A 20,224-nucleotide genomic window follows, 5' to 3' on the forward strand; every position below is an offset into this window, starting at 1 on the left:
TCTGGCTTCTAGATAAAGCCCCTCGTAGCCATCACAATCTGCCCTTTCTGGATTTTGCTGGTTAGTTGTATGCTCTAAAGTTGCTGCTGGCGAGTGGCTTATTGCTGACTTTAATACTGAAAAAGGAGCCGAGGTTGCACTGAGAGCGTGAGCCTGGTTGTTTTCTAATATAAATGGATAATGGGGGACGCTGGGCGTTGTGATTATTATGCTCCATTTTTTAAATTCATCGGCTTTTGACTGAACCAGTTCTCGAATTGCTAGGGACGCTAGTGTGTGTTGGGTTGCTTCACCCGTTTTGGTTCCTGTGGTTGGTATAAATTCAAAGGCTATTATGTCTTTTGATTGCAAAGTGCTTAAATCCGGGGTTGATTTGAAGAGTCTAAGTATATTCCCTCGATTAAGAATGTCGTGAGGGCCTCTAGAAACGTATTCTGAGTTAGCAGCAATTCGGTGCCTGGAATGTTGGTTGCTTGCGTTAAAGACCTCGTCAATTATTAATGGCTTTGAATTTTCTTCTGGGGGCAGCTTAGTTATGCATATTGCGGGTGGTGGAAGGGACAATTCATGGTGATAGGTAATTGGAGGAAAAACTGGAAGTCTTTTGCACGTGGCCACCGACTATTGATGGCTTGATAGATTTGGGGGGGTTTCAAGTGGACTGGCTCTTTAACTGCGCACTGTGGACCCAGATTGTTGTCCTCCACTGTAGATGGACGAATGGAGCTGGTGTCTAGAAGTGGCGTCTGGGAGTTTGCAGTTCCCGATTGCCCTTTGTCAGGTACTGGCGCCCCTGTTGGGAAATGGTTAAAGCTGGATATTACTTGGGTGGGTAGCTGCGAGAGGAGCTGTGGATCTTGAAATGGCCCTGATGGTTGACTGCTCAGTTGTGAGAGTTCTGTCTTCGCAAACAGTGAGTTTGCTATTAATTGTGAGCTCGGGATTACTCCTGGCATAGCTGGCTGTTCCCGTGGTGACTCTGAATTGGTCTTTGGGAAATAACTAACACTTGAAGTTTTGGTTTCCACTATGTTTGTTCCGGCTCTTCTGCTGTCTTTTTTTTTTTTCTGTTTCGACAGCCGATGCGTGTTGTGATGGTTGAGTGATTCAGTGGGAATTTCTTTGCGACCTGCTGACTTAAGATGTGGAGAGAAAGTTCGGGGTTGCACTTCTGCAGGAGTAGGACCCTGGACCGAGCTAGAAGCCTGGAGTGAAGAATCAAGTGGCCCCGGCACTGGTAGCTTCTTAATTTCTGTTAATACTAAGGAAAGAAATTGAGGTAAAGACGATAGTCAACAATGGGGGAGCAGCAGCATACTGATTGGACCAGTTGGACTTGAGATTGAGCTTTTATAATGAGTGAGTTAAGCGCCTCCAGTATTTGATCAATCCCGGCGGTGTACACCGCAAGTGTTTAAAAGGTGCCCCTGCAGGTCGATCTTGTCTGAATGGTAGGTTAATGCTGCAGCCGTGGTTTGAAGGGTTGGCAGTAATTGTGACCATAGGTCATTAAGGTCAATTGATGAAGACTTTTTCTGCGCGGTGGACTTATTAGGTTCCTTAATGACGAACGATAAGTCTAAAGGAGTGTAAATTATATTCTCGTGAGGCCCTTCTGGGTTGACCATTTGATTACCTTGGTCTGCGTTGTCTGGAGGACTTTCTAGATGTGACAGGTTAAGGTTGCAGAGATGAGCACATGGGTGGGTCATGACCTGTGGTGAAAGAACTTTAGTGCTCCTTGCCTGGTTATCAGGTATGGTTGAGAATGGGAGTTTTAGCGCTATTGGGGAAAACTGACTCTGATTCAGGGCAGGCTGAAAAGTTTGCAAAGAGGCGTCATCGGAGATGGTAACTTGAGGAGAAGTGTGTTCGATTTGGGCTGTCTGTTGGTCAGGGGCCTGGTGTGATCGACTGACTAGGGCGTCTGGAGCGTCTATTAGAAAGGATTCTGTCATTACTGTGGAGCTTGATGGCGGCAAGCTGTCAGAACCACCGGTAGCCGCGTGAATCATGGGCTGAACCAAAATTTGATGCAAACTGCTGCTATGTTCGTAGGAGAGGGAGCCTGAAACCATCCGAGGGACTGGGTTTTTTCTTCAAGGCTGTCGCTGAGTTCCTAAAGTAGTCCGTTAAAGTCTTTTTTTATCGTGGATTTTATGGGTTCTCTAGGGCCTGATTTCAGCACTTCGATGATCTGGTGCTCATGCCCCTAGTTAAAGTCTGATTTTAGATTTGCGGGTGATTGAAGTTGCATGAGGGCCACTGTGGATAATGCCAAGCGTTCGGGGGAAGCCTTCATCGTTGCGATTTTTTTTTTTAGTTGGCCTTGTTGGAGCTTTCCTCCCTCGCCCCAATCTCATTCTGGGGTGCTTTTGCTAGCGAGAGGGGCTGCACCTCTGCCTGATTGTTTGGTAAGGGGATCTTGAGGCTTGCGGATTTGCGGGAGACTGTAGTTATTTTGCTTTTTCAATGGTTGATTGTCTCACCTAGGAAGCCAGTGGATGCTGGGTTATCCGGTTAACTGGGACAACTGAGGATCAGCCCTAATATCACTTGGGCACCTGCTCCTTGCCTTCTTCGTCTTATCTATTTGCAGATAGGACTGCTGGCGATTGTAGGCTGTGGGCTATGGAACAGCAGGGTTAAAACGGAGGTGGGTCTGTGGCAGGTTGGAATTACGGCTGGGCCAGCATTATGACTTTGGCCGGGGTGGTAAAGGGATGATTGGAGATGATAATGGTGAGGCGGTTGGGAGCTTGAGCGGGGACGAGGCAAGCGGGGCTCTCAAGGATGAGTTGCAGGCTGCACCTGGACTGTTCAGGCCACCTCTGCAAGACGCCAGGGGCACACACTTGTTGCGGCCGCCTGCTAAAGGGCAGCCGCGCTTGCCACCAGCGGTCTCCAGCAGTCTCCGGCGAGGCTCTTTCCCTCAGCAAGCTGGTCGGGTTTAGATGGTTGTATTTGGCGGGGGTTAAGCGTAGTGGAGTAGAGCCGAACCACGAAGAGAGGGGGAGGGACGCTACTGCCTCTCACCGTTCGTCTGTTGTATCCTCCCTGGTTGTCTCTGTTCCGGCGTTGTTCGTCCCGCTCCACTGTCTCCAATCTGTCGATCTGCAACTCCCGCTGCTCCACTCGCTCTCTCTCTCTCTCGCAAACAAGTGCCGAGCGGGTTGTCGGTTGCCGAAAGCACAGGGCAGGCCGTGGCGCTCCCCCTCGGCCTCTCAATGTCTGCCCCCACTTCGACGCACTCGGCTGCGAGAATCCAAGCTCCGAGAATCCCAGCTCCGCACGTCGAGCGACCAGACAGCGAAACAGCGGAACCTGTATTCGGCTGCTCCGGACCCCCAGAACTGAGGCGAACCAGAACGTTGACCGGGGATCCCTTGCAGCTGAGGGCGTGTACCGGCGTGACAGAGCTCTCTCCGCAATCCCCCGCAGCTCCGCTCATGCTTGCCGCCTGCCACTCGCTTCCTCATTTTAGGGTTCTCCAGTCATTATCCGGGTCAGTGCAACTTGTCTGGCTGCCCAGGCCCTGCATTCTAGTCAGCACAGGGCGGGCGAGGAAGGCAGCTTCAGTAGTTTTCTTTCACTTCCAGGAGATTTGCGGCACTCCCTTCCCCTCTCGCTCTCTCCCCCTCTCTCTCTCGTAAGTGCAGCAATGTGACCTAAATTTAGTAATCCTCTTTACTCATGCACACAACTGTTGTATCAGGCTCCTTGTCATCAAGACGGCCTTTCTGGTGGCCATAACATCCGCCCAGAGGTTCAGTGAGCGCCAGGCTTTGTCATCTAAGCCTCCGTACATCAACATCTACCTAGACAAGCTGGTCTTTCACACCAGAGCCTCTTCATTCTGAATGTGGTCACTCCCTCTCATGTGGGCCAATCCATCACCCTGCCTACCTTCACTCAGCTGCATCCCTTTAAAGAAGTAGAGCGACTCCACAGACTGGACGCAAAAAAAGCATTGTTTTACCTTGACTGCCCCAAAAAGTTGTGGGTAGATGACCAACCCTGCTTCAGGTATGTGAAAGAAATGGAAGGGTGTGCAGAAAGTGACCACCTCCCGATGGATCTTGCTCTGCATTAAACTCTACTACGTATTGGTCAAGAAGCAACACCCAGAGGGTTGGCATGCTCATTCCACCAGAGCAAAGGCTGCGACCACTGTGTCGGCACATGGAGTCCCGGTTCTTTACAATTGGTGGGCTGCAAAGGTGGCCTCTACATATGTTCACAAAACACTGCCTGGCCAGTCAGGTCCGTCAAGATGAACACTTTGCCCATTTGGCCCTTAAGGATTTTTCGGTGTTAAATTATTTCACAGACCCACCTCCGGGGAGGTATTGCTTGGGTATGTATTCAAAGGTAAGGAATCTGCAACTAGAAGTCTCTATGAGATGCTCAAGTTACTTACCTCCGGTAATGCCTTATCTGGTAGAGCCTGTCTAGCCGCAGATTTTTTACCGACTCACCAATCCTCCTTGCTCTTTGAGTGGATTCCTAGGTGCAGGGCTGTACCCCTTTCAGAGCCCAAGTTTTCCACAGCATTTGTCAGTGTTGATTGTGGCTCTGTGCTCCTGGCGTGGAAAGTCGCAAAAGGAAACTGACAGCATGCTGGGTTGGTGCCTATATAGGCACCCCGCTCATCACGTGCGGCCGCTGCCGAATGACACCACATTCTGGCACACAGGGGAACTGCTCATGAAAACCTTCAGGATCCAGTCTAACGCTTGGGGATAATTCTAAGGTAAAGAACCTATGGCTAGATAAAATCTCTACCAGATACTGCATTATTGAACGTAAGCAACATGTTCAATGGGATGTACTGAACTGGGCACCCCACCTTTTGACGCCAACACCAGCGGGGCCCTGCACCAAGAAGACACTATTGGGCAAGAATACCACTCCAGCACAAAGCCAGGAACCTAATCTCTGCTCACTTGAGAGTCACTCAGCCAAACCGGAGCCCTGCTTCAGCAGTTGTTGAGCCCCAAGCAGGGCAGAAACAAAAGCTCAGCCTCTGGCCCACCATCACATTTGCCTCTGGTTGGCAACAAGAGAAGGCTTTGGAGCCAAGCTAGCTCAGTAGAGAGGCCTTAAGCCTCAACACATCGACCCACTCCTGCCCACCCCCCTTGCCTGAAGGGCACCAAATCTCCTTGGGAGCCAAATTCAACACAGAGTGCCTCTGAGACTGAGCACTAAGTTCTCCACCTTCACCCCCATGCTGACTACCCCCTCCATCTCTACCAGAAACTCCGGAGAGGACAGTATACTCTTATTCTGAACCAGGTATTCCTGATGGGGGAGGGAGACCTTTACATTCAACCTACTGGGGCCGGGGATAGGTGACCCCTGTGCATCATACGGTCATTCAGAGTGCAGCTTGCCACCCTGAACTGGACATACAATGATATGCGTATGGTTCAACCACCCGGTGGGGTATTTACAGTTTTTTTGGCTTGCATTTGAGGTTTCACTGGGAGTAGGTGGAGGAGTTGATACGACAGAAAGAAGGGGGTAGAGCTCGTCAATGAGGTAAAATCTCAAACTCTGACATCCACTAAGCACTTGATGCTGCAGATACTACTTCCCGCAACTTAAATACCATCATTCTGCTCAAATGCCATGCATGGCTTTGCATCTTGAGGTTCAAACTGGAGGCTCAACAAAGGCTGCTCAACATCTCATTCGATGAACATCTTTTTGTACCTCAAGTAGATGAGCTGGTGGAATTTTCTTTTATAAAAATGACAGTGTGTGCGAAGTCCATAAGCGCCCTCCAGTCTGCCACTCTGAGGGTCATCTTTCGAAGGTAGCAATCTAGGATAGGGAACAAAACCACATCCTGTGGCCAGACACAAACCAAGCAGTACCCGCATCATGCCTTAAACAAGCTACAGGCAAACAAAGGATACTGAAGGTATCATTACAGGGGCAACGGTGGCAAGGGGCATGGGTGGCTCCTGTAAAGGAGCCTTTGCTCCCCCTCAATCACACAGTACCTGGGGGAAGCTAAAGGATTTCCTGCCTTGCTGTAAAGAAATCCCCTCACATCAGTGGGTTTAGCTGGGCTTCTCATTAGAATTCCACACCATCCTTCAAAATCTCCTTTATCCCACCATGCAGACACATACTTAGCCATGACCACCTTGCGCTCCTGGAATTTTTTTTCTTAGCGCTCCTTTAAAAGGGTTCAGTAAAGCTTGTGTTCCACACCAATGCGGCAAAGGCGCCTACTTGCTGTACTTGCACATTCCAAAGAAGGACGACTCCCCCCCCTCTCGCCATTTTGGACTTGAGGCCACTGAAACTTTGCATCCTATTGGCGCTCATCCCACTACTCTGATCAGGCCCCTTCATGGTGGATTTAGACAGCAGTGAGGCTTACTTCTATGTTCCCATCCACACCCCACCCACATCACCAGTACTTTTGGTTTATGGTAAAGGGACAGCAGTCCCTTTGGGATCATCACAGCTCTAAGGGTTTTAACAAATGTCTTGCCGTGATGGCTGCTCATTAACTTAGAATGAGCATCCACACCTTCTTGTACCTAAACAACTGGTTGATCCAGCAGCAGGCAACAGTGTCTAGCACTCTCTCAGTTGACCCCAACCCTGCTCCACAGCTTAGGGTTCACTGTAAATGGAAAGAAGTCCAATTTTCAATCCCAACAGATCGACCCCTTTCTGGGCTTGATGTTAAAAGCTGTTACAGGGGACGCATATCCCAACCATAAGAGAGTGATGGCACTCCAACAGTTGCTTATTCTTTTTTCAGTCCAGTTACTGTAAGAACTGTAATGAACCTTTGCTGTGCAGCACAGTTGCGCAATGCCATAATATATTATTTATTTACTTACTGTACTTGTAAATTGCTACTATCATCCCAAAGAGGAATATCCTGACGCTAGATCAAGGATTACCCAGCACCATACACTAGAGTCCATTTTTTTTTTCTTTCAGGGCCCAAACGAGGAATCCTTTATTATGGTTTCATTCAGACTAGAGTCCATTTTTAAGGGTAACAACCAGGTCTTCAACCTCTTCTGAAACATGAGGTCTGGAGTCAGGCAGAGATCAAGAGACAAAGAATTCCAGTGGATAACTGCTAAATGGTTTAAAGAGTGGCCACGCATCCTGGCTTTTTTGATGCTCTTGGCCCATACCATAGCTAGATATACTGAGCGGAGTGCTCGTGTAGGCTTATAGAAGACCACTCTATCTCAAGGAATCGCTGGCCCAGTATTGTTGAGTGCCCTGTGAACATGACAGAACAGCTTGAATTTAGCCCTCTTGCATACTGAAAGCCAGTGAAGTGAGTTCAAATAGGCGGAAGCCAAGCTGCTTCGTGCACTATCAAGCCGCTTAATTCTAATTAGATTGTAGGCGAGTAAATATGAAGTTGGCCAATTTATTGATATAGAGCTTTACCGTAGTACAGTCTACTCCTAATTAGTGCTTGATTGACTGTACTTTGCCATTCTACCAGGATCCAATGGAAAAGCTTACGCAGTTGACGAAGGAGACCAACGTTCTTTCCACATGTTGCATACCTGGTCTTGCATGAGTAGCGTCTATCGATCAGTCTATTAAGAATCCAAGATTTCTCGTTGCTCTCCTTGGCTTTAGAGCAGGTTCAGGAGCGACGGTCACCTGCAGTCATCCCAGATTCTAGACTGCAGTGTAACAGCATCCATGTGGCTACTTCCGAGAGACAGCATATCAGATTATCCCATGTCTGTCTCTCTCACCTATAGAGATCATAAGCTGAGCGTCGTCAGCATAGAAGATCTCAAAGCTCCAGACTTTGACAATACCTGCAACCCCGAAACATAGATAGTGAACAGTGTGGGGCTAAGTGATGAGCCCTGGACAATTGAGGATTTTGACCTGAAATGGGCCATTTGTACTGATTGCAGTGGTTTGGCTGGAAAAGATCCAAATCACTGCAAGGCTTCCGAATGTAGGCCAATTTCATGTAGTTTCCGCATTAGTGAGCTACGGAAGTCCGTGTTGAAAGCTGCCGACAAATCCAATCAGATCAGGCTGCAGTCTTGCCCAGGTCGACTTCTGACCTGATGCTATCCAATACTACCAACAGGGTGGACTCAATGCTGTTTCTGGATCAGAAGCCCGTTTGAGTATAGTCCAGAAAGTTGTTGCTTTCTAATACTTTAGACACATATGGCAGTGGAGAGATTGGATGGTAATTTGACAGGATGGAGGCATCAAGCCCCACTTTATTTTGCCAAAGGCAAGACGATCAGGGCATGCTTCCACATGAAATGAAATTAAATGAAAAAATTATATTTGTATAGCGCGTAACTACCCGGAGTCCTCGCAGCGCTTTGACTGATTACTGTGGCGGGCTACAGGGTGGGTTAACACGCTTTTGCGAACAGGTGAGTTTTCAAAGCTTTTCTGAATGCCATCCGGTTATTATTCTCTCTAAGAGCTAGGGGGAGGGAATTCCAAAGCCTCGCGGCGGTGTGGGAGAAAGAACGGCCGCCCCATCGGGCTTTGTTGATTTTAGTTGTGGTTGCTAGATGCAGTAAACCGGAGCGGAGTGCTCTGGATGGGGCGTAGGGCACGACTAAGGGGAACAGGATGGAAGGGCCTGTTCGGTGGAAGGATTTGTGCTCAATACACATGGCCTTAGACTGTGTTCTAGCAGCCACTGGGAGCCAATGTAGTTCTTTTAGGGCTTTCTTGGCTGACTGCCAACAGGGGATGTTGAACAGTAATTGGGCGGCAGTTTTGCGTGACTTGGAGCCTGTTGGTCACTGCTGCCGGGGCTCCTAGGTATAAAGCATTTCCATAATCCAGGCGGGAGAGTATCAGGGTCTGAACCATGATTCTCCTCGCCTGGAAAGGAAGCAGAGAGAGCACTTTGCGGAGCATTTTCATTAGCCCGACACACGTGGAGGCCGTTTTGGTGGCCTGGACCGAAAATTCTAGCGCTTTATCGAGCCAAATTCCAAGGCTCTTTATCTGAGGTTTGGGGGGGGGGGGGGGAAGAGCGCCGAGACATGTGGGCCAGATGGAGGCCAGAGTGGTCGGTGCAGAGTTGCCCAGTAGCATAATCTCCGTCTTCTGCCCGTTGAGTTTGAGACAGGAGGATTGCATCCACTTAGCGACAGGGGCCCAAGGTGTTGGACGACCCCTCAGAGTGGTCCAGGGAGACCACCAGTTGGGTGTCGTCCGCGTAGGTGACAATACACACACCGAAGGGCTGGACTATCTCTGCTAGAGGTCGTATGTAGGCATTAAAAAGTGTGGGGCTTAGGGAGGAGCCTTGGGGAACCCCACAGCGAAGTGGTTGCTTGGGGGAGACTACCTCGCCCTCTAACACTTGGAAGAATCGCTCATCCAGGAAGGAGGTCAGCCATTCCAGGGCCGCGCCCGACACACCCATGCCTTTCAGACGATGTAGTAGTGTGGCATGGTTAACCGTGTCGAACGCGGCACTGAGGTCGAGTAGTATGATGGCTGCTTTTCCTCCCCGGTCCAGCACAGCTCTAGTTTCTTCCGTCACTGCTAAGAGGGCAGTTTCTGTTCCGTGCTGAGGGCGGAACCCCGTCTGAGAGGCACATAGCAGATTATTAGATTCTAAATAATCCACAAGGATGTTATTGATGTGCCTCTCGAGCAGTTTGCTCATCCAGGGAAGTAGGGAAATAGGGCGAAAGTTGGCCAAGTTGTTATGGTCTAAGGTGGACTTTTTCAAGAGGGCTTTAACCATCGCACACTTCCATGGAGCTGGGACGGAGTTAGAGGTGATGGAGGCGTTAAGGACATCCAGGATGACCGGGCGAATGGCATCAATGACCTTAGTAAGAGTCTGCGGAGGTGCTGGGTCATTGGGAGATCCCGAGGTGACTTTAGGGATCATTCTGTCTAATGTGATGGAATCTAGGAGGGGGAATTTGTCCAGCGAGCAGGAGACGGGGAGGTCAGAATCTGTTGTGGTGGTAGACTCCGTGTCACCACTACCAGCGGTGAATGAGGAATAAATGGCCTGAATCTTCTGGGAGAAGAAAGTGGCTAGGTTGTTACAACGGGTTTGCGTGCCGTCAGATGACAGACACTCGGGGGGGGGGGGGGGGGGGGGAATTAGAGCTCTGTACTCAGCTTTCTTCGGTTGTGAGTGTTCTTGTCTCCAGGCTCTCTCTAGTTTGCGGCAGGATTGTTTCATAGTTCTAAGGGCGGGGGAATACCAGGGGACGACTTTGGATCTCTTACTCGAGTGCAGGGATATCTTCGGGAGGACTTGGTCAAGGGTACTAGAAATACAGTTGTCAAAATTGGCAGTGGCTGTGTTGGGGTTAGTCACCTTCGGGGGTGGGTGTTCGGTGAGAGCCAGTTTCCACTTGGGGAGCGGGAGCGAGACCCATTTTCTTCCCCAGTGTTTATTGTGATTTTGTAGAGTGGGGGGGTGCATGTGGACCATGTAAAGGGTACTAAGAAGTGATCGGTCCAGGGCAGTGGTATGGATACCTCGACAGTTAGGCTATCTAGATTACTATAGATGTGATCTAGGAGATGCCCCTTGGTGTGCGTCGATTGAAAACCTTTCTGGAGCAGGTCGATGGCCTGGAGGTTCGATCGAAAACTGTTGGCTGCTGAATCAAGCGGATCGTCTAGGTGCAGATTCAGGTCGCCCAGCAGGGTGAAATTTGCCGAGGTGAGCACTAGGTTGGCAACTATGCCCGTCATATTAGTGACGACGTCGCTAAGAGTACCAGGTGGTCGATAAACTAAAATACCAGAGAAGGTGGTGGTGGGGGAAAATTCGAGAGTGAAGTGTAGGTTCTCACAGGCTGGCGTAGTGGAGGGAGTGACGGGGCATCTATAGTTGTCTCTATAAATGATGGCCAACCCTCAGCCTCTGCCTGTCTTGCGGTCCAGTCGCTTAAGAGTGTAGCCTTGGGGGGTGGCCCATACTGTTGCAGGATCGGTTTCTAGCTGGAGCCATGTCTCTGTTAGAAAGAGGGCTTCAGGGTTGAGCTCCTCTATCAGCATGGCCAGTTCAGTGTAGTGCTTCGGCATAGATCGGCAATTGAGGAGGAACATCTTCCACTTGTACATGGAGGGAGGTTTCCCTGTAATTGGGGTGGACATACCCCAATCACATGTTTTACAACGGGCCTGCGCTGGGAGCCTAAGTAGTCAAGGCTCGAGGAAGACTGGAGCGTCAACCCAGTAAGATAGCCGCCGAGTATTGGCACCACCAGGAAGTAGGAGCGCTCTGTTCTCCCTCCACAACAAACAGCCTAATCGCTGCGGTGGACCGGGGAGTCAGTGCACAGTTCAATTATTATCAGCAACAGCAGTATTTTAAAAGCACAAGAACGATTTTTAAAAACGCATGCAGTAATACACAAACTGTGCTGTCACCTGGAGCGCTAGCGCAGGAGTGATCAGTTTCAAGATTTACATGCAAGAGTATTCAGCATTATTCAAGGAGATGTTACAAATCTGAGTGAAGAATAGACTTAAAATAGAGGACATAGGAGGAAAAATGAAATGTCACGGATCCAGGAGGCGCTCCAGATTTTACCTCTAGCATAGGCTTTTCCACCTGATCTGAGGTTCGAGAAACTGCCTAAATTAGCCAAAGCTCCTCCATTATCCACTAAGGGAGGGTTGATCCTCGAAAGTCCCTGCTGTCTGATGGTCGGTGATGGGTTGACCATCACCTGGTTGACTCCCAAGAAGTGAGCGCCTATGAATGCAAGCGAGCTGCTGGACAAAACACCCTTGCACCAGAGCCCAACAGCACGAATCCGAGCCAACCAACCGTGCCCCCTTGCTCCAGAGACAATCAAGAGCCGATCGCCATTTTGATTCTGTCAGCCTTGTCCCCACTTGCACCCTTTTTTTGTTACAGGCTTCTGCATAGACTTTTACGAGTAGAGTTTGAGGCTACCATCGTGACCAGCACCTCTGTACCCAGACACACCAGGCGGGTAAATCCGAACTGCTGGTGGTTCTTTCGGCATTGGTCCATAAGTGCATTAATTCCAGAAGAGTAACCCTGAGAATAGTTTGTAGTATACCTATGCGGTGAATGTTTCTCCCATAGGATAACATCACTGCATTTGAGGCTCATGCCTCAAATCTCACTGCTATGATTTTCTGTTTTACCTGTAAAAATCTATAATGTCTTAAGTACTTCCTTGATTCCGATGATCTTGGTGTCTAAAATTATCGAAAAATCTGTTATTCTTTCAATTGGTCTAGAGTTTCTTCTCATGTGTGTGTCATTTATTAAATGTGTGTACAACAAATGCTTAACATTAACACTACCATCTGATAAGCCTAAACTGCACGCCCACATTACCACAAAAGAGAGGATTTGGGATCATGAATTTAAGCCCTGCGAGGCAATAAGGGTCGCCTGGACTTTCTAAATAGAGTACATCCTTTTGGTGCACTACATAAAAAGGCCATCTTCCTTCACATGTTAGTTCTTAAAATCAGTCCAAACTTCCTACCTCAAAGTCTCACTGTTGGACCTGGCCCTTTTGGCAGGTTCACCCCTAAACCTTTTGTATTTATCCTGGCCTTTTTCCCTATGTAGTGTTAGTAGTTTTAGGCCTCTAGGCACTTTAGCACTGTATCCCAGTGTAAAGTGCGTGCGCTCTGTGTTACATTTAATGAGACTGGCCTGCCCTCCCATAGGAATGCATGGGGGATATGTGTGTCCATGGTAGTTCCTGATGTGAGAGGAGTGCAGGGGCGAGTGTGGTATGTGCGAACTCGTGAGAATAAATGCTGCGCAATGGTGTGCGCAGATTTAGTGTGACTGGTGAAGAAGTGCCACTTCTAGATGTTGGCATTTCTGTGTGCTGTGTGATGTGAATTGCCTGTCTGGCTTGTGATTGACAGGAGCTGAGAGGGCTGGGAAATTCCAGGAGCCAGGGTGAGTCTGTCCGGTGGTGAATGGAGAAATCTGCATGTAGATGGGAGGGAGGAGTTGCACCTGGGACCTGAATGTGGCTGGGCCTTCCCTTCACAATGCTGGCTCCACCTCCTGTGGTGCGTCTGATGTCCCTGGCCTGTCCTGTGAATAGAGAGGGGAGCTGAGCAAAACAAAGTGCTCCTGAACCAGTTGTATCTGGTTCTCCCCTTGCCCTACAGTTGCGGAACAAAGGAAAATGCCTTATAAAAGAAGGGCCTGTGACCCCATGAAAATGTTCTTGTTCTGGACTTGAATCTACCAGGGGCGTGCTGCTGCTGGGGCTCAGGAGAAGGCTTGCCTCCCTGGGCCCTGCCCCTGGGTGCCTGGAGGACTTCTTTTTGGGGACCCTTCTGCCCTGCATTGCCCCTTGATCCCTAAAGGAACTGTTGCTGGACTTGCTCTTTTCTTTTTAGGAAGGACTGTCTTTCTGCAGCTAGCGCCTAGCGCCTCGTGAGCGCTACGATTTATTTTAATTATCCCCCAAAGGAGCACGAGGGCTCCGCAGCGCTGAGCTTCCCTTCAAGGAGAGGGAATCCCCGGTGTAGGGATTCCCCCGTGCTTCGTGATCTAGCAGGAGCCCACCCCGCTTCATGGTTGTTTTGGCCGCGTTGGGAGTAGCGGGTGCCCACCCCGCGTTGTCCGCCCTAGCGGGTGCCCACCCCGTGTCCTACATGACCAAGAGATCACTGCCGCGGCCCGGGGAGAAGCGCCGCAGACTCGACACGGTAGCCGAGCAGCCTTGCCTGTAGGAGGGGCGGGGCCTGCCGAGCCGGCAGGAACTCAGCTAATCTCGAGCGGGGCTTCCATGAGCGGAAAAAAGCCCCGCGTGTGCTGAGGAGTGCTGCAGGCGGGAGCCCACCCCGCAGTGAGAGGCCCGTGGTAATGCCGGCGAAGTTGGCCCGAGGCACATTGTCGGTGCCTGACCCCGCCGCACGAGTGGAAGCGCGGCAGAGAAGGAGGCAGCCTGGGGCCTTGCTGGCCCCATCCTAAAGTTTCCGTCCCGAGACAGGGGACCGGGTGAAGCCAATCCGGTAGCCGGAAGTTGCCTCGCGTCCCAGCGGGGCTCCCTTGAGCGGCTGGGAGCCTCGGGAGCCCCGGGGGAAGAGCGAGACGTGCGGCTCTGGCAAAAGCCCCGTTCCCAGAAGAGGGACAGGGTGAAGAGGAGACCGTGAGGAGCGCCTCCAGACCAGTCTGGTGAGTGGGGCACCATGTTTGTGCCGATCGCGGCCCCCTTTCCGGCAGTCCCGTGTCAGAGCGGTCCCTGATGACAGCGGGCTGCTCCAACGTTTGGCATATTTACTTTCAGAGGCCCGTGTGGCTCCCACGTTTTGCATATGGATGTAAAGGGCCATTGCGAGCCCAAGCCCAATTTGACTATTTCCCAGCTGCCCCGCCAGTAGGGGGCAGCTGCACCGTTTAGGTCTTTTATTTTAGGGGACATGCCTGAGTTAAGAATGAGATGCACTCCTTTACCCCTGAGACTCACAGCTGCCCAGCACTTAGTGCCAGCTGCTACGTTTAGGCCTGGGCAGATTGTGCACCCTTGACTTTTGCTGCATTAGCAGCGCGCCCTGACTTTTTGGACACCGGGCATTTGAGCCCTTTTTGAGATGGACAGTTGCCAGGGGGACTATTAGGTTTTTAGGGCGCCAGGCCATGGTATGATTATATGGTGCTAGGAAATGTAATGTATGTAGAATGATTTACCCACCTGTGTTGAGACCTCTAAATGTGTTTTATGATTATGAGGTTGGCGCGCATATTATGGGTTATGCTAGTGAGATTTATTCCCTAATGTAGTTATACTTAGGTGGTCAGGGTCTAATGCGTTTAGACTTGTGAGAGGATGGCCTCATGTGTTTATGATGGTGAGGTTGGCACAGAGTGTAATGTGCGCCTGATGTGATACAGAGCCTAATGTAGTTTGTTACAGGCTGATGCTAAGTACAGTGGTCACCAGTAGTTACTGGTTGTGTTCTATGTTCATGATAAATTCTACATTTACTAAGTTCACTTTGTGATGGTACTGACAGTGGTCCAGTGGGCCTTGTCAGGTGTAAATAATCCTTTGTAAATATGACCTAGTGCCAGGTGGCACCCTGTATAATATGTGCTTACTATTCTAATGTGTTATGATAATACAAAGGCTATTTTTATATATAACCTTGTGTGGAGTTTCTTTTGTGGTGGGCCTGAGATGATGTTGCTGTGTGCGTGCTCAAATGCTTTACACATTGCCTCCGGGATAAGGCTGACTGCTCGTGCCAAGCTACCACGGGTGTGAGCAGGGGTTATCTTTGGCATATAACTTCCTTGCCCTGACTAGAGTGGTGGTTTCTGCCTGGCTTTGGCGCACGCCTTAGCCAGCCAGAAATCCCATTTCTAACACTCACCCTTTCATCTTAACCACACTAATGAACTACCTGTATTCTTCCCACACCCTGATTCTGTAGCGGTAGGGGGGACTGCATACCCTAAATGTTAAGAGGGCACTCATGCATTATATTGACAAGATGAACTCCTTCCGCAAAACTAACTGGCTCTTTGTAGCTGTTCAAAACCCCTCAAAAGTCAAAGACTTCCAACCTGCTACATCAAAACCAAATTTGTACCTACTGCATCTCGCCAAGTACATTGTGCACATAAGAAAGTAACCACTTTGGATGTTCGTGGTAACATGCCATTAGCAGATATCTGCAAGGCATCTATATGGTCAACACCACACATATACAAAGCAATACTGGGTGGACATTCTAACCTGTTAACAGGCTATGATTGGTCAGAGAGCGTTAGGAAGCCTATTCCAAATATAGATATGTTCACTCGCCACCTTGTAGGATAAAACTGCTTTACATTCTATGCAGAGTATGTGTAAATACAGCCAAACGTGCAAGAACAGAAAATGTTACTTCCCCTGTAAACATTGGTACATAGCGTGTAGCGTCACATGCCCCCACCCACCTCCCCAAAAACTGACCCTGATGGGACTTTAAAAAAAAAAAACATTTTCACTGTTTTACAACATACAATGTGCAGGGCTCATTGCAGTAGCCTTACTCTTCACTCTATTTTTCACCATCGGAGCGAAACATGTAATGTGGATTCCGTGCTTAACTTAGTATAGACTAGGGTGGGAGTAGCAGCACATCCTGTGACTCATAGCTTCTTTGATGGAAAACCAGATGTAATGTCTGAGCCCAACACTAGACAGTAAGAGTACTCTGGGCATGTGAATCTACAGCACTGCATATGAACCTACAGCACTGCATGGTATGAACAGATGTTCATATGGTAAGTCATATTCTCCTTTTTTTGCAGTCCATGTATCAAAACAACAATTTTTACTCAACAAATCTTTTGAAAAGACTTGAGTCAATCATCGCGTTTCTTCCCAGCAGCGGAACTTCTTCAACACTGAAAGAAAGCATTTTTAACAAAACATCTCATATAAAGTGAAATAAAAATGTTTTGTCCTTAAAAACTGTTTCAGTTTGGTTCAATCTTTTGTGACTTTGGAACCAGGATGCCAGATAGTGTACTGGTATTTGCTGAGATTTACACAATGTTTGCCCTTATGTCTGCCCACTGGCTTCTCTTTAAGCCCTGATTAAGCTCAAGGTTGTATGCAAGCTCTTAAAAGATTACTAGGTCAGATGTCCAGAATGCCTGGCGAAATCGAGCTCTCTCTACACTCCGCCAAGAAAACCCAATTCTTGCCCACCTGTTCCATCAGCGTTCTTTCAATAGTTTGAAATATGGAAGCAAAGCCCTGGAATTGCAGGATTCGAAGTTAATGGCTAATCTCAGCCCAGCTACCTATGATCCATGAACATTACAAAGACTATATTATTCTGGCTTGCCTTTTAAATGAGTTCCACACAAATTCCAGTTTGCATTGAAGAACATCGAACAGACTATAGCAATCTAGCCGACCCTAGCTTTTTGTTTGTTGTAACTGTCTATTACACAATTCCTCTAAAGCCATGAAGTAACAGTTACTGTGTAGCGCTATCTGAAACTTAAATAATGAGCAGTTGTACCTTAACTTTGCACCTGCTTATCCAGGTCCTGGATACTTGACTATGATACTAGCATTGACACTTCAGATGTTGATCCTGACTTCTACATTTACTTAAGCATTAAAGCAATCATGACTTCAGCATTGCACCCAGTGTGGCTCAAATAGTTGTTTAGAGTGCAGGAGACAGTGCTGAACAGCACATAAAGATGAAGGTGAGGAAGATAATATTGGGGTGGGGGGGTTGGGAAAGGAGAGACCAATCCTGTAAGAGGTATCTTTCATAGTAAGGGAGGCTGCTTCCTTAAAGACTCAAGGAGATTGGCTGAATATATTCAAAAGAATTACATTCTAAAGAATATATATAGATCTTTGAATATACAATCTTCAAATTTTATATATAGAATCTTAACACTAGAATGTAAATCTTTAAATAATGAGAGTATAGGCACCTTTCAATTGCGGTTAACACTCTCACAAAATTATCCAGTATTAGAGCTGGCTCCTGTTCTTAATGCAAAAGTCACACTAAACCCCTGTAGTCAAACAGCTAGGACCCCATTTAGGAAATGGGTCTCATCAGTCACCAAGATATCCCACCCAGAAACTCAGGTAACTGCAGTCTGCTGAAGGGATGCTGCCCAAAGTCCTACGTCACTACCAGTTCAGAACCTAGTTTTAGTTTCTTGTAGGACAAATACTCACTTGGTTAGTATTAGCTTACCTTTTGTAAGGACGTCTATCTCAGTAACTGCTGGTCACAGTCTAGTGTTTTCCAGTTTCGGGGACACCCATTCAACCTGAGAGATCCACAGTAGTTACATATTTGTACACCTCGGACCAAGCGCGACCTCGTTGTTCGCTCCTGACTGTTATTAGAAATTGTTACATTTGAAACTGTTACATCTAATATAATTCCAATGTTCCCAGAATTGTGATGACTTCTTTCAGCCAGCCAGCAGAACTGTACACCAGGAGGTGTGCCTTTGTGTGGGTGTGTGAGGGACGATGGCCGCCTTAGGTTGCACAGGCTGCATGAAGCAGACTATTGGAATTAAGTTATTGCATAATTCTCCTTTGGTTAAATTGCCAATGTGGTGTCATAATTGAAGAATGGGCTTTGAGATCCGTCATGTGAGAGCAATGTCTTATATTATTTCTCATATGCAGACTCCAGCTACTCTGCTGCTTTTTATCCGTTGTGTAAGGTATAATTATAAGAGGCCATGAGTTATAATATAGCTTGAGCACTTTTTACTTTTGTAAAATAACTTTGTCCATGGTGTTTGAGCTTGTTAATCATCAAGTGTCTCGTATAAATGTCACATCTTTATAGACTTGTAGAACATGTGCTAAAATTGAAGGTAAACCATTTTGTGTTGGTAACTCTGCATCTATTAATATTCAGAGCATTGAATGAAATGTGGAAATGCCAGAACATGCTACGGAGTCATGTACGAGAACTACTAGATCTTCATAAACAGCCTGTTGTAAGTATAAGGGTGATAAATACTTGGTATATTCCATTCTTGCAAGAACCTTGTCTTTCATTGGTGGGAGTGTTTGCCCACTTGTTGGTCTGTAGCCTTTAATTGCCTGCTCTTTGGAATGGTTTCTCCATCCCTTTTATGAATTGCATCTCAATTGGGAGAGTATAAACCCTTCAAACTCTCCAACCTACACTCTTGCACATGCGACCTCCTATGTAAAGACTAGCACTGTGATTTTCCAGCTTCCATGACTACACAGTGCATATATTTGATGCATTGACTTCATTTTGTTTCTGAATTTGAGTATGTTAAACAGTACTTAATAATTGCCTGCTTACTTCAGTCATTCATCAGTCACTTAGGTGAGGTGCTTACAGTCTAGAAAGTGATTACTTTTGACCAACATAATGGAAGGAATTCCACAGAATCTTGATGGTTCAAAACAGTGTGTAATTGGGTGATCTGGCACATGCATTCAACAGAACATTATACATCTGAGGCTTAAGTTGCTTGTGCATGTTTACTGTAAATATTACTGATGTCCATGTTTCTACCAACTTAAGAAATGCTTTTTTCTTTCAGTCTGAGGCAAACAATTCAGCCATGTTTGGGAAGCTGATGACCATAGCAAGTGAGTCCTACTATTGGGGAGGGACTGAAAAATTATGCGAGGCAAAATGAATCGTAGCGGGCATATGCCCTATAATACTGTTTTATCATAACTGTCACACATGGTTATGTGCTCTTCTCTGTTTATCATATCTTTTTTTTAAATGTTTTTATTTGCATTGTGTTTTTTAAAGGCAACAATGTGAGAGCTTCCTGAAGTGTACGAAAGGAAGGGGAAGGAGTTGGGGTACAGACAAGACACAGCAGTGAATACATTTTTAGCGTAGAAAGAATTGTGCAAATGACACTGTCGTAGATGGGCCCAAATCAGTTGGACACATCACTTGTACATCTCGTAGGCGATCGATGGGGGACTAAATGTTCGGGTGCACCGGGAACTCCTGCAAGCGAAGAGTTCGCTCCTGGTCTGGCAAATCTCCCCTAGTTTCCTTTTGTCAAGTATGTCAGCAATGGTACCCAAATGTCTTGGTGGCATGTGCTCCCAGTAGTTTGAAAGCTACTTTTGGCAGTATACCGCATCTTGCAGCCAGATCCCAGCTTTTGGTGCAGCCTGTTGGCCGCAGTGTATGGCTACACTTTGACTAGGAGTAGCAGCATTGCAATAAGACCACGAACTCCAAGGGGAACATCCTTGCCATTGCCCAAGAGGCTGACCAAGGGGGTCTGTGGTGGCGGTTGGCCAGTTATCTAGGTTAGGTTCCTGTATGCTGCGTGGGCGCTCTCATGCAAGATAAATGCGGGACCTCGGGTCTCATGAAGTCTGCCTAGTCAACTAGTTCCACACAGAGCAGTTGCACTGGGGTGCGGTAAATCCTATGCAGGAATTTATAGTGAATATGCCGAAACCTATAGTTAGGTGAGAGGGCATCAGTTCGCCCTCAGCAAGATGTCCATTGCGCTTCAGTGAGAGATGGGTCTGTGTCGAACTCGCAGCGTGTGCCGCTAGAGTGCACCCTGGTGTCTTACCCTGCATCTCTGCATACAATTGAGTGATCAGTTTGTGAGGCAAGAGTTTCGTTAATGTGTTTTAGTGCATGTAGTATGGGGGGGCATGTAGTGTTGCTCAGCATGGAGCTGCTGGTAAAAGAGGACATCTAGCCCAGTAGGACGGGG

The 20,224-nt window shown here is 48.0% G+C and overlaps 1 protein-coding gene across 1 annotated transcript in view; it reads left to right on the forward strand.

Moving 5' to 3' along the window:
• The window catches only part of PDS5A (PDS5 cohesin associated factor A), a 1,513,477-nt gene that overhangs the window by 323,071 nt on the left and 1,170,182 nt on the right, over positions 1–20,224 (forward strand). Inside the window, exons 14-15 of the mRNA XM_085642237.1 lie at positions 18,400–18,481; positions 19,064–19,112. Coding sequence (XP_085498363.1) covers positions 18,400–18,481; positions 19,064–19,112 — 131 coding nt within the window. The remainder of the gene's footprint in view (positions 1–18,399; positions 18,482–19,063; positions 19,113–20,224) is intronic.

This window comes from Triturus cristatus, chromosome 2_2 (assembly GCF_964204655.1).
Source record: "Triturus cristatus chromosome 2_2, aTriCri1.1, whole genome shotgun sequence".
In the NCBI taxonomy this organism is placed as follows: Eukaryota; Metazoa; Chordata; class Amphibia; order Caudata; family Salamandridae; genus Triturus; species Triturus cristatus.